Raw genomic sequence first — 14,700 nt, forward strand, 5'->3', positions numbered from 1 at the left:
CTGAATTAATATGTGTGCATAAATACTTATACATTTACTACATACTATGAGCAAAAAATAGTAAGGCTTTGTTTATGATTTTAAAATTCTTTATTTATTCTTAAAATGTATTTCGTCCCTTCAAAGTAATGCTCCTGAGCTCCAATACACCTGTTCTAACGTTTTGTCCCTATTCTAGAAACAGTTGTTAAAGTCAATTTCTGGGATAACCTGCAATTGGTTCGATCATGTAAATCACTCGGCAATACTCCGAAAATAAAGCTCATACCGTCGTTGCTTTGCGTCTGCTATCTTTTCTACAGATATCCAAATATAATTATTGGCAGCTTTTGTTTTAGAGAAGGATCACATAACTCTGCCACAACTTTGATTCACAAGGAATTTTGTATTTCGAAAAAAAAATATTTAACACTTGGATTTTTTAACTGTATATATTCCGTCAGAAGAGTTTGTGCTTGCGAGGGTTTTCGCTTAAAAAATGTACAGAACTGCCTAACAACGACCTAAATATGACCGAAAACTAATTTACTATTCGACTCTATGAAAGACTACTTGAACCAAGACTCGAATTGGCTATCGACGAAGCTGGAGGACCGTCCCCTAGACAACACGGCTTTAGACCCGCCAGATCAATCGTAGATGCGTTATTGAAAGCATAGAAGCCGCTCAGCACAGATAGCATGAATACAAAATAGTAGTGTTGCTGGCGACTTAAGATGTCCGAAACGCCTTCAACAGCGCTCGATGGGTGGATATGGTCGACGTTCTCGAAAAAAAGCTTTAAAATCCTCGACTACCTCAGGGCTGTGATACGGACCTATCTTAATGTCCGAAACTGCTGGCGGACCCAAAACATGGCACAGGTTTTAGATGGGCCTAAAACCCGAGCAAGGTGGTTAGTGTGCCCATTCCACACTGCCAATTGGTACTAAAAATGCTCAGCATTCTCAGGGCGTTGAACAACGCATTGATTTGATCCGCTATGCTTTTGGCGCCGTGGGGTAAAGCTGTCGTCAGCAGGTACCCACGTTAAGCACACCGGACGTTTTCCGAAACTGCTGTACCGAACTAGAGAGAGATCTCGACGGATAGCGGTCACTCTGAGGAGCAGCACAAGGATCCATTCAGGCCCAGATTAGTGGAACATCAGCTACGACGCTACATTAAAACTCGAATTGCCAGACGAATCATACTTAATTGGCAACGCGGACGACATTGTAGCAGTAATTACTGCAAGAAACACCGAAGAAGTGCGAAGAAATCTTAATCAGTTCATGATACGGACGCAAGCATGGCTCGACTCACATAACCTCCAGCTTGATAAGGAAAAGACTGCTAACAAATACGCACATTTATACCCCTGGAAATAAGTATGCAAACGACTACAGATATCCTTAGGACAGAAAAAGCAGTAAACTACTTAGGAATAAGGCTGGACAACAGACTAATCTTCTTCGTACAAATCCAACACGCCACAGGAAAGGCCAAGAAAAGAGAAAGCGCCTAAGGTCGACGACAATCAACGTCCTATTATATGGAGCTGAGATCTAGCAGACATGCTTAAAAAGGAAAACCGGCGTAATATAGTGACCAGAGTGCACCGCATCGCAGCCCTTAGAGTTGCATCAGCCTACAGAACAGTATCAGGCGATGCAATATTAGTTAGAGGTATTAGAGGTAATGCCTCAATTAACCTTTTAGCATACGAAAGGAAGAAACTGTGAGAGCTAAAGAAAATATTCGATAATAACAAGTGCGCAATAAAATATAGAAAGAAAGATACTATAAGAATATGGCAACAAAGATTGCATAAAGAGAATCGCGGCAATTGAACCACCAGACTAATAAAAGATCTGGACTTACGGACAAGCCGTAAATTTGGAGTTGATTTTTACACAACTCAGCTATTATCCGGTCAGGGATATTTCAAAAAGTACCTCCACAGAATGGGAGAAGTCGAAAAGCCGTCATGTCTATACTACGATGCTACAGAAGCCGAACACACATTCTTTGAATGGGTGTGCTGGCAATGAGAGCACACCGCCGTAGAAGACCTGGTCGGCCGAATAGACGCTGACAATTTAATCAGTGTCATGCTGGAGAGTGAAGCAAACTGGGGGATTATCAAGAAATTCGCAGCAATCTTGCCACGCAGCAAAAATCGGGACGTGGACGCAGGTGCGCAGAGTTAAATCTCTCAGCGAGAAAAAGAGTACGTCAAGTAATGTAATGGTGGCCGACTGTTCTTTAGAGGGGGGCTTTTAGTGACCGGCTTGTGGCACATACCGTTGCTGTGACGACAACACTTATGATGCGGAAGGCCTTTTCCACCCTCTCACCCAAAAATAAAAAATCACAACAATACAGAATTTACGTGACTTCTTCTAGGCGAAATGAGAAATCGCACAAAATCGGTCTACAATGATGCCCGTGTTAACATACTTCCCAACACAAGTTACGCCAACACTATCAAATCGTATAATATAGTATGCCATGCTTCAGCATTCATAAAATTGTGTGCAGTTAGGATGAGTGTAGATGAGATTGTGCAAGTTATGCAAATAGTCATTCAAGCACAAAGCACTTGAAATAACTGAAATAGAGAACTATTTACACATACGAATATGCACCTAGATCCATGTGAAAGCACATTGCAGCACTAATGTGCATGGCAAATATCTGTGTCAATGTATCAGGGGCAAACACCTGCAGTATGCTTGAAAGCCATGCACCCCAACGACATTCCAACTTGGTGATCCAGTCAACTTTAAAGAGTTTTGAGTCCGCTTTAAGCCAGCGATTTCAATCGCACTACAACAGTTATTCATCAACAACAATATGTGTAGTCCGCTCCCCCACCGCTGCTGTCACATTGTAGTCGTCTAAGTAAAGTCATCAAAAACGCATTTTCCCTTCCGAAAGTTTGTAGCCCTCGCTCTAACGCGCATAAACAGCAACAACCGTATTTGTTGTACGTTCACATGCGCAACCTATAAGACACACACGCTGTCAATACGTCACTGCAGCTCCAGCTCCTGCTCCTGCTCATGCTGTACACGCTGCCACTGAAGCCGCAGCTGTTGAAAGCGTAATTGAGACGTGTTGCCATATTCTGTGATGTGGATGCATTTTGCACACAACAACGTCGCTTTACGCCACATGCAGCAGCTACTTTCTTGCATGCCACATTATACTTGGAGCTGTGAAGTCGCTATCTTCGTAAGGTTCTGCAAAGCGCAAAGGGCGACAAGCGCAGATATAATAAGATAACCACGCACGTTCGACATCTTGGAAAATTATTATTCTTGCTGCGGCAATTTGACGAGCAGCAACGAGCGCATGCAGCGGGGGCGCACAAATAATGGCGTTGCAATGTGTTTGCCAATCTGAAACACATTGCCGGGTAAACGCGTCTGCCGTTGACGCGCCAGTGCAAATCTACAAGAGCTGCCGCGCGCCTACCTTCAGCCATGACACTGAGTACGCGAGAGGTTAGGTGACTATGAGTAACTGTAATTAGCAGCTTGGCGCTCAAGCGGATGCGTATATTTATATCCTCTTCTAAATATATATGTACACACTTATACATATGTACTTATTTGCAAACTTACCGCCGGCATAAAGTTTTCGAAATCTCTTCCTTACTTAGACACCGCTCGCAGTGGCGCTTGGCGGGCTTACCAATCGATAGTCGCGCTGTTTGTGCCACTTAAGGCAAATCCTATTCGTTGCTTCTTTTTGTTTGTGTGTTTGCCATTAACGGAACTTGAGACATTAATGTTTGCATGTGCGTAGCGGTTGCGCGGCATAAACGCTGCGAGAAGAACGTTGATAAGGCACGTTTCGATAATGCTTAGCGCCATCACAGGTCTCACGGGTTATTGTTGGGTGAAACTAATAAAAAACACTTTAACTCTTGCATTCAACATTCGTCATACTTTAACAGGTTTTGGGATGGCGATTGTATTTATTGCATAAAGAACACCGCGCTTAAATGATCTTTGGTATCCTTTTGATAATACGTGACCCTATTTGGAGGCTTAGACATTGAAAACTGTTAGCTTTGGATGCACAGAATATGATCCGAAGTGTAGTGTAGACAAAGTCAACAATTCACCTCTCAAGACATTCACTGTCTATTCTTAGGAAAATACTGTGAACTATAATGATTTATTAAACAAAAGCCGTCTATTTTAGACTCAGCTTCTTTCTAGTACATTGCATTACTATCGACAACTCTACTCGAAGTGAACCAACTTTATCCACATTAGACCAAGCATCCTCTGGGTAAAGTGAGAAGGCCAAACATCCCCTCTTAGAGTTCTGCGCTGGATTTGGGACCCGCCACATAAAAAACACCCTCAATGAAAAGGAAACAACAACCTCGGATGAGAGACCCCCCTTTTGATGACCACCATGACATTAAAGATTACCATTTAAGGGCATGCACCTCGAATGTCCGGTCCCTCAATTGGGAAGATGCCGCTGCCTAGCTGGTTTATGTCTGACATCATCGCTGTCCAAGACGTGCGATGTGCCGGACAAAGACTGATACGAGTAGATCCTTGTGGCATTTATTACAGTGACCAAAAAAAGTATCTTCGTCCCAATGGTCGCTAAATTCAGCCTCCATGATGAAACATCCTCAAATGGGTTGAGGCTGATGGACTTCGCCGAGTCACGAAATATGGTTACCTATAGTACTAGGTTCCACCATAGGAAAATTCCTCGAGCTACCCGGTTGTTAGATCGAAAACCCACCAACGAGATCGACCATGTTGTGATAGACGAAAGGCACGTCTCCAATGTTTTAGACGTGCGTACGTTCCGAGGTCCAAGCATCGACTCGAACCACTATCTTGTTACAGCTGTTTACAGCCTAGACAACAACCCGCGGGGTTAAAAAAAGCCGAAAGTATAGTGTGCACAACAATCCGGCGAGTTGCACTACAGTTTCAACTTCCAATCGATTTCAATTTAATTAAGAATTAATATAGTAATACAAGATAAGATTTCTAAAAACTTCTCACAAAAGACTAAGGACAAGTGTCTTACTACCACAAATCAACTGCCTCAATTCTAAATATTCCTGCAAGATACTTACCGGCGTCGAATAGGGATGCGCCGTCAACCGAATGCCATCGGCCTCCAAATGACGCTTCATAATGGCCTCCAGTTCCTTCATAGTCGTCGGCGCATCACAATCGGTTGCCAAAATCTCATTGCTACTGCTCAGCGCCTTCGGATCGTTGATCATCACATACACAATGGCGGCGCCCTTCTCGCGCAACGAACGCACACTCTTCAACAGTTTGTTGCGATGTTGCACCGTATCCACACCGATTGCGTCCAAATCAATCTCGCCAATTTGTTTGCAAATCTCCAGTTCATCGTAACCGTTTTCCATGAAACTCTCGGCATATTGCTGCATGCCAATGGCGCGCAACCACTCGCAGACGATGTTATTGTGTGGCATATTGGCGTTTTCGTATCACGTGGCCGTTAGCGCGCAGCTGCTGCTAGTAGCGGACGTATTCGGTGGCGGGAAGGTGATGTCGAGCGGTGCAAAACTTACCTTCGGTGTTTTTATTGCAGGTTTTGTTTTAGTCGATTTCGTTGTTGTAGTTGTGGATGTTGAAGCGCCCGATACCAATGCCGATGCAGTCGGTGCGGTGGGTGTGCCGCTGCTGCTGCTAGCGTTGTACGAGGTGGCTGTTGAAGTAGAGCTAGCGCTGGACGCAACAGAGTGACTGTAGCTGAGATGAGTTGTTGCCTTCATAGCATCTGCGTTCGTGCGGTGTTAGCGGGTGGGGCAGGTACAGGCGATTGCTATTGCACAGCGGGCATACAAAACTGAAAGAGGAGAGTATAAGGTTATTGATCGTCATTATTATCGACAGAGAAGCTCCAAAGAGACTGGTAAACTGAACCATTGCTATAATTATGTCAATTTTTGGATTTCTTAAGGAATAATATATAAGTACTAGGGGCTTGTGAACTTGTTTTAAACACACTTTTTTCATATTAAGAGAGTAAACCACTAATTTTGGTGTAACACTTCGAATTAAAGGTAAGTAATAATATAAAAATTCCTCTCCCTATAAGGTTTGCCTGGTAGATGGCAGCTCTCTTCCCTATTCCTTACATTCATTTATTTTTATTTTCATGGTTTTTGGATTGCTGCATTTTAAATGTCCTTTTGCGTGTCTGTCAAAGTCAAAATGGGTCAAGTACTTCTCCGTCTTTCGGAAGCTTCCTTCAGGCTTGTGTCGTCTACTTAAACGACAGCTTTCTGTGAATTTCACGTAAAATAATTTTATATTTTTACTGCTCCCTCTTTCATTACAAAATGGTTTTTATTGTTGTTGTTATCCTTTCAACGTCAATTACAATTAAATGGACACATCCAAACCGAATGCTAATGAATAGTTGGCAAATTTTGAGAAAACTTTCTTAATTTCCTTCTATGAAATGTTTGCTTGTGGCAAAGGCCAACACACGCTTATTGGATATGGAAATGCGAATTTGCTAACGCAAGAAGGTAAAAGTGTTTTGACATCGGTCAATTTGAATAACTGACACACCTAAATATATGAATATTTATGTCTATATATGCAAATAAATACAAATTAGGTTGGTTCCTAAATGTTGGAAATAAATGTTTTACATCAGAGTTGTCTGAACTTAACTCACACGTAAAGACCAAAAAGATATGGCAGTATTTAGGTTAGGTTAGGTTATAATGGTCGCCTCTCACACCTTACATAGACTAACTGGTTCTTAGTAAGTATTCGACTACAGGACGGCAACACGAACTTGCGAACTTCAAGAGCATCTTGATATCTAAGTTGATACTTCGTCTAGTCTGTTGAACTGCGAAGCTAGTATATATTTAAGACAAGTTCTTGATAGTGCTAGATAGAGCAGAGGAGGTATTCCAACGACTCTCTCAAATCTACTTCCCTGCACTTTATGCATATATCGTCGTTCCTTATGCCCATACGTCTAGCAAGTGATACCAGTACGTTGTGACCTAATGACTAAAAATCGTCCGGTAGTCATTTCGAGACCATGTAAGTTTTCCTACGCGACTCTTGACCATGATCTTAGCGATCCTGCGTGTACTTAAGGCATTCCAACTTCCTGATCGGTTTATCAGCCTTTTCGAAAATTTTATTGCTTATCGAATCATTACATAAATTAATTAAATATAAATTTAACAACTTTAAATTACCTTGAAATTGATTTTTAAGGATGTCCCTGTTATACCAAGATTCACACAGCTTCAATTAATAGAGAAAATGCAAACACGTTTTCGTGCGATTTTATAAACTCACTGCAGTTGCAAGGAGCCACATACCACTACACACTCAAACACACACACACTGACACATGCATTTATGAGTAATTTAAGACTGCATTGTCTTGTTTAATTTAAATGCAAATTGTTTTTTGTTTTCTGTTTGGAATATCCGACAAGTGGTTACACTATATCAATATTCAACAGCAATTACAAAGCTGTTACTTATCCTTTTCGATATAATCTCCGCCTTAATAAAATACTTCATCGTTTCTATTGCTTTTGTGGAAAATAGATAAATAAATGCTTTGAAATTGCTGAAAACTGTTTGACACATCTTCTTTCGTGTGAATTAAAAGCAAAATCCTTGTAGACAGCAGCAAATTCCAGGCTTACCACACACTAACACACACTTTACTTGTTTGCCAAGTAACGGTCAAGAAATGAAGTGCAGGAAAGTAATAAAATTAAGTCAAATTTTTAGATATTTTGTCAAAACATGACTAGAACAGAGATAAGGGACATAGTCGGAGTGTGAACCGAGGGAAATTTAGCAGTGTATGAACATGGTTTTCTATATTTGAATGCTAGAAAATTAAAATGGTTATTTGTTCTCCTTCGTTATACAGTTCGAAACTAAGTGAATTTTAACAGAGATATGCACATGATTAGTTATGAATTATTGAGTTACTCATACGCACCGCCCTTTCTATAACAAAGAAAAAAAGTTATTTCTAACTTCAAAGTCTCTAAGCTGGTTTTTTTCCTTAGTCGAATACCGTCCTCCCTCCACATTGGTCCGATTTCCAAAAGTGATGTTCAGAACTATGCTTTAATACAAGACGGAAGCTGAGCTTATTACTTTAGGTTTCAACATTTTAATACCGGTATATTAAATGACTTTAAGATCACTCCACATATAATCCTAAACTAAACAATACCAATAAAGACAAAGCGAGCGATTTTATCAAACCAATCAGACACCCACTTTTCAACTTCTGCGTGGGAATCGAATACTGTTCAAGTAATTCCTATCCCATCGATGAAAACAAATGGTAGTCGGAAGGAGCCAAGTGGCTTGAATACGGCAGGTGGGATAGAAGCTCCCAGCCAGGTACTTTGATTGTGGCTTGAATCGATTTTGCTTTGTGTGCAGATGCATTATCGTGTTTTCTGACCCATTCTGGTCGTTCTTCAATCAATGCATCGCTCAAATTCATCATTTTTTGTCTGTAGCATTTAGTATTAACAGTTTCACCAGGTTTCCGTTTAATTTTGTCAGTTAGCTACAGCTTTAAGCATACATTTTTAGCGCTGTAGGACTAAAATTACGTAGGTTGCCTTTTATATTTCAACCCAAGTGTTGTAATTGGCAACTCACAACTTTATCGTAAAGTTTGGCAATTTGAAGGAATACATTTTTAGAACGTTTTAACATACGAGCACCATTTGTATTGTTTATAGTAACTTAAAATATTCATCTCAAAATGTGGAATTAAATCGCGTGTATCTTCGCCCGATTTTTTAAAACTTTCGACATGGAAAATTAACTCAGCAACGTTCATCGATGAACTTAATTTAATTTTTGGCGGTGAAGCTCCATCAAGGACCAGTGTTTATCGATGAGTGGGAATTCAATCGGGGTGGCAGATCACTCCAAGACAAATTTCGTGAAGGTCGTCGAAAATCAGTTTTAGTTTCTGAAACTATTGATGCAGTGCGCAAAATGATTTGAATGATGACAAATGATGAATAATGGATTTATACGACTGAGCCCTAAAGTAAACAGCAGTAGAAACAACTGCTGTTCCCGTACAGAGCACTTTTAAGCAAATTGTTGCTTGTTTTTTTGGAAAGACTGGACTTATCCCAGCCATACCACTAGAATAACGTAGAACAATAAATTCTGAATAGTATACAGTTTTTTGTTTGCCATTTGCCTGTCAAGAAATCCAAAAATCAATCTCCGAACACAGATCGCTCTCCACCACTGCAATGCGAGCTCTCACGCCGACTGAAACAACGGCATTTTTTACCACTTAAAATATAGATTTGATGAGTAATTCACCATTAAGTCTTGACTTGGCCCTAAGTTCAATTAAACTTAAGATCTAAATAGTAAGTCTAAGGGACGCAGCCTTTGCAGTCAGTGAGCTTAGATTAGTATTAAGATATCTTGAACTGAGTTTCTGAATCTTGCGCTCCTTTGAATCAATTCTACGTTCGATTTACTTGCAGTTCCTTCGATTTGTATTACAAATCGGGTTTAAAATGCTATATATAGAATCACCTTGTTTTTAAGACTAAGTTTCGATATCGGTCCCAGTAACTAGTGATTCTCGAGGTACTTAGAGATAGTGCATTTTAGGATAATTGTCGGCAGTGAAAATTGTCCATGGTGTTGGGCCAAGTGCGCTGCCTTGCGGAACACCTGCTTTGACGTCGTATATGTCGGATGCGACATGATTAATTCTAACGTAAAGAATAGGCAGAGTGGAACTAGTAGTTTCATTTTTATTTTAAATAACAACCCTTCGTGCCACACTCTATCGAACGCTTGTTGAATGACTAAGAAAACTGCCGAACAGTAATGCTTCTCTTTCCGCCATTTTAATATGGTTTTAACGATTCTGCGAAACTGCTCAGAGATTCCATGTAGTTGGCAGAATCTAAATTGATGGGCTGGGATGACAGATAGGGATTGCAAAACTGCCAATAAACGACGAAGAAACATTCTTTCAAATTTTGTGTTTTGTTTTGGAGAATATTGTCAGCAACCTTTGGTCTGTAAGATTGTATTTCGTTCGCGGGCTTGTTTGGCTTCGAAATCATTATTAATTTCGGTACATTTCCATTGCGTAGGAAAGTGGCTTAGCCTAAAACTACATTTAAAGTTTAAAACTATGAAAAACAGACATTTACTTGGCAATTGTTTTATTGTCCCTGCATCAATATTATCTAGACCAGGCGATTAAGAATTTTTCAACTGCGACACTTTTGTTTGTAGTGCAATTAGTTTTGCGTGAGATAATGAATGTTTTATCCATTTGACATGAGCTCTCAAGAAACGTCTGAACATTCTGGCGCTGAGTGGTTGCCACAAGCGTCGGTTTTTCTTTTCTCAGAGCTAGACCAAGAACTGTTTTCATCTTTTATCGATACTTGCTTGCTACGGAGGATGTTTTAAATATTTGGTAGCTTTCGACCTGATAATATAAAAGTAATTTTACTATGCACACATAGTCCAAAACTGCGGGAGGATATTTTATATATTTTTGGCTTAAACTATTTTGTAAGATTAGAGATTTCCTTGTATTTTTGAAACCCATTAATCATGTACTTATTTACAATATGTTTTTTTGCCTTCTGTCAGCAATATATGGAAAATATTCTCATTAGCACCGATTGGAGTTTAAATTGAAAGGATATCTACTATGCGCTCAGGCTGGAAAGTGCTCTAATATTGTATTAAACTCAACTGCGTGCGGAGCTTTTGTAAGGCGACTATCCATATATGTACATGTATATGTATGTATGTATATATGTGCGTATATATATACACAGTGTATATGATTGTGTGTGTACGAATCTGTGTTCGGTAGTGTATTCGTAGTAATTAATTTTTAATGCAAACAGAATAGCATCAAATTTGAAATCACAACAAAAGAGCAAAATTTATAATATAAAATAGAGAAAAACGCACAAAAAAATTTTCAAAAACAATTGTCACATAATTTACTGTCTAGACAGGCGAAATTTTGTATTTTCAATTAAGTCCATTATTTTTGTTTGGTAGATTGCACTCTTATAGTGGCAATCTGACAGCGGCAGCAACAGCAGCAGCGCCAACAGCAACTAACATATAAGCTACAACAACAACAAACGAAAATTTTGCATGAATGTAGCAATAATAGCTGGAGGAGTTGCAAATGTATAAACAATACCAACAAAAAGCGCTGACAACAAAACCGTTATGCGCAGCTTGGTGTTGGTGGGGGTGATGGGTATGCAAAAGGATTGCCGTTGGATAACTGTCGTGCATGCATTCAAATAAATATGTATGTATGCGCATAGGCCGAGCAGGCAATAAGTATGTTGCATGTTGCAAGCGGCAAACAGCAATCGTAAGCGGCTTGCAGCCAGTCTAGTTGCTAACAGCAAGAGATTGTAGACATCTTCAGCAGTGCACAGCGAATATGCTGCCAGTCTGAGGAGCTGACATTGTGGTATGCGGCATGCGGCTGCCGAATGCAACTTCGCAGCCCAAAAGTGTGGAATTGCAAGGACGCCAAACCAAATACAACAAACACGCCAAATACGCACGGCTGTGTTGCCTCAAGTATACATACACATATATACATTTGTGTGTGTGTGCAAAGAGTAGACGACAAGCTTTAAGTATGCGGCAAGTGTGCAATATGCGGGCCACTTGCAACCCCAACACCAGACAGTCGTCATGTGGCGAATGCAGCAAATGAATGTGTGGCAGACGGCTTTGCCAGCGTCGAGCTGTCAAAGCGCACTGCATTTTGTTTTGCAAGTAACGGCAAAGTGCGACAACTGCCGACGGCATGCAGGCTGGCGTTGTGGCACCACACCGGCTGTGCAACAAAAGCCGTCGGAGCGGTGACAAAGCCGGCACACAAACACACAAAGCACAGGTAAATATGTACACACGCACTCACGCACAGATATACGCGTGTACGTTTTGTAGCAGGCTGTTCAATCGCTCCAGTGGCAGCGTTGCACTGCTCACGGCCAAGGTTGCCGCCGCTCAGCCGCATAATGACGTTGGCTGAAATAATGCGCGCAACAACAATGCCAATGAGGATGATAATGACGATTGCAACGGTGAAGGTGATGTGCACATTCGCTGCTCTTCGTGAAATTAAACCGGCTACATGCACGACACAAACACACGTACGCTGACATGTGGATGACACGTCGGCCGCTTTGCCATCGGCAGTTCGGGTTGTGGCAATGCCAATGTCATTGCAACACAGCGGCTGGGGTTTCAGCATTGACAGACGTTTCGAGGTTAGCAGCGAAGCCCTACGATGCCTTTCGATTGCAACTTGCTTGAATGCAACAAAGTTGCTAAATTCTGCTGTGCACAATGAGACAATGCCCGTAAGAAGCTTGGAGTCGCTGCACCTTTGTATCTGCGTATTTGGTTGCCATAATTTCTTGGCGAATTTCGATTAATGAAGCATTTTGTATTTCACATAATTTAAACTTTTTACGCGCGATGAATATGTGGGGAAAGTAGTGCAGAATTCATGAACAAATTAAGATTTGATTGTGAGAAAGTCAAATAAAAATACGTGCTTCAAGCTTTCAGTGAAATAATCATATGAATGTCTAAGCATAAAATATGCTCAAAGTCATTTGTATAAAATAAAAGTTCAGCAAAAATGGATTTTCACGATTTCGAACCGAACACTGATTTTGGTAATAAAATTCAATGATTTGCAAGCGTTGCTCGTTAGTAAGTCTATTCATGATGAAATGTCAAAGCATACGATGGTCTAGCAATCTAAACTTAAAACTACTTTCTTTATACACATGTCTGAAATCCCACGTGATCTGTCAAATACTAATGCATGAAAATCCTAACCTCAAAAAAATCACCCGTTATTTCGCAAGGCATGCGTGACCAACATATTTTTATATAAAGCTATATGTTAGTAATAGTTGAGAAAAATATTGCTTGTTAGTTTGCAATTGCCACTAGTTGAAATTTCAATCAAATGTAAACCATATTATTTAAAAAAATTTTGTGACAGAGCGTTCAAAAAAAACGTTTTTGTTTTCCAAATGGTAGGCAGCGTTAATTGGGAAAATTGTTGTAGTTGTAGTCAATACAATGTTTTGTTATTGTTCACAATACTTTATCCAATTTCCTTTTGTTTATTTTTGAGATCTTTGGTGGCAATTTCCAACTAAATTTTCGGCATATTCCAAAGCAAGCGACCTCCAAGTCCAGGCCCAGGTTGGTGAAGCCGTATAAAATCTTTCGTGAAAGTTAAATGTTTTCTTGATACTTTGGCATTCATTGTAACCCAAACACTTTCCATTCTACAGAAACAATAGGTTGTTTGTTTTGAGGACAGAGTCTAACCCTATGCATCGGATCATTTTTATACACCACAGTTTAACCCTTTGCACTCTCAGGAGACATCGTAATTTCAGCATATCACTCGGATGTCCACTCTGAGGAGACATTCAAGTTTATTAGTAATTACGGCGAATTGAGTTATTTTCACGCAATAGCGTTAAATTACAAAGAGATATATACAAGATGTGTCGGCGGGCTTTGTGTCAGACAAGAACATGAGAGACTTGCTCAGGACGGTCTGAGCACTTCTCGGAACTACTTGAAAAGAGCGATAAGAGGAGTTTGTGGAAGAAATGTTGGTACAAGAAACGAGATTCTATAGTATGTCTGACAGGCAAACAACTAGTGGCGGGCGGCAAATTAACCCTTTATAACTCAACTAAGTAAAAAACGGAAAAACTGTATCGTTTCTAATAGATTTCGGATAGAAATGAAATACGTGTTTTTATAGTTTAAACAATTTTTTTTTTATTCGGGTCAAAAGCAACAAAAAAGGGTATGTGACAGTTATGTAACAACTTCTCTAAGCTCATTAAATAATAATATTTGTATTTCGTGAATATTCACATGTTTTTTAAGAAGTGTGAAATTCTTTGAAGCAGTTGTTTTGCTTGTTGTAGCATAAAGCCACACCACATTTTTCACATACCGTTTGTGATACTTCAACACATCCTGGACGCTGCATTCACTAACTTTACCACAGCGAAAAAGAAAGTACCGTTTTATAAGTGATGCCAATACATAAAAAACCAGAGAATTTTAAAATTGAAAAATACGGAGTGTGACAGTGCTACTACATCATACTAAAAAGGGAAAAATTAATTTTCCTATGTTTTGTACCCTCTAAAAGGGTTTGTAACATATCTGTCACATGATGCTATAAAGGGTTAATTATTAATGTCAAACAAGCACCAACCATCCCGGAATGCTTAGTGAGGAGTGTTTTGAAATGTATCATATAACATATATATCTCTGCAAAATTATAAACAATAAAATAATGATTTTTTACAAATAATCGTTCCTCGATCTCAACCAATTATAATCAGCTCAATATCATTTTAATACATTACTGAGTTCTGAAACTGTAGCCAGTTGTTTGAGAACTTGAAAATATTTGTTTCTTATGTAAAATGGCGCTGACTAGCTGATAGCCAACGTCCAAAATCGTGTAGAGTGCAAGGGTTTAAGTTTGCCTCGAATTTTGTAATTCCAAGAAGCAAACGTCGGAGACCTTTTAAAATAAGCGGAATTAATTTAGTCATGTCCGCCTGCATGTCTGTG

The 14,700-nt window shown here is 39.9% G+C and overlaps 1 protein-coding gene across 1 annotated transcript in view; it reads right to left on the minus strand.

Annotated features, from left to right (window-relative positions):
* The window catches only part of LOC105233613 (uncharacterized), a 31,956-nt gene that overhangs the window by 11,581 nt on the left and 5,675 nt on the right, over positions 1-14,700 (minus strand). The window contains exon 2 of the mRNA XM_049450413.1: positions 5,105-5,853. Within this exon, the coding sequence (XP_049306370.1) occupies positions 5,105-5,476 (372 nt within the window). The 5' untranslated portion in view covers positions 5,477-5,853. The remainder of the gene's footprint in view (positions 1-5,104; positions 5,854-14,700) is intronic.

Source organism: Bactrocera dorsalis, chromosome 2, assembly GCF_023373825.1.
Source record: "Bactrocera dorsalis isolate Fly_Bdor chromosome 2, ASM2337382v1, whole genome shotgun sequence".
Lineage (NCBI taxonomy): Eukaryota > Metazoa > Arthropoda > Insecta > Diptera > Tephritidae > Bactrocera > Bactrocera dorsalis.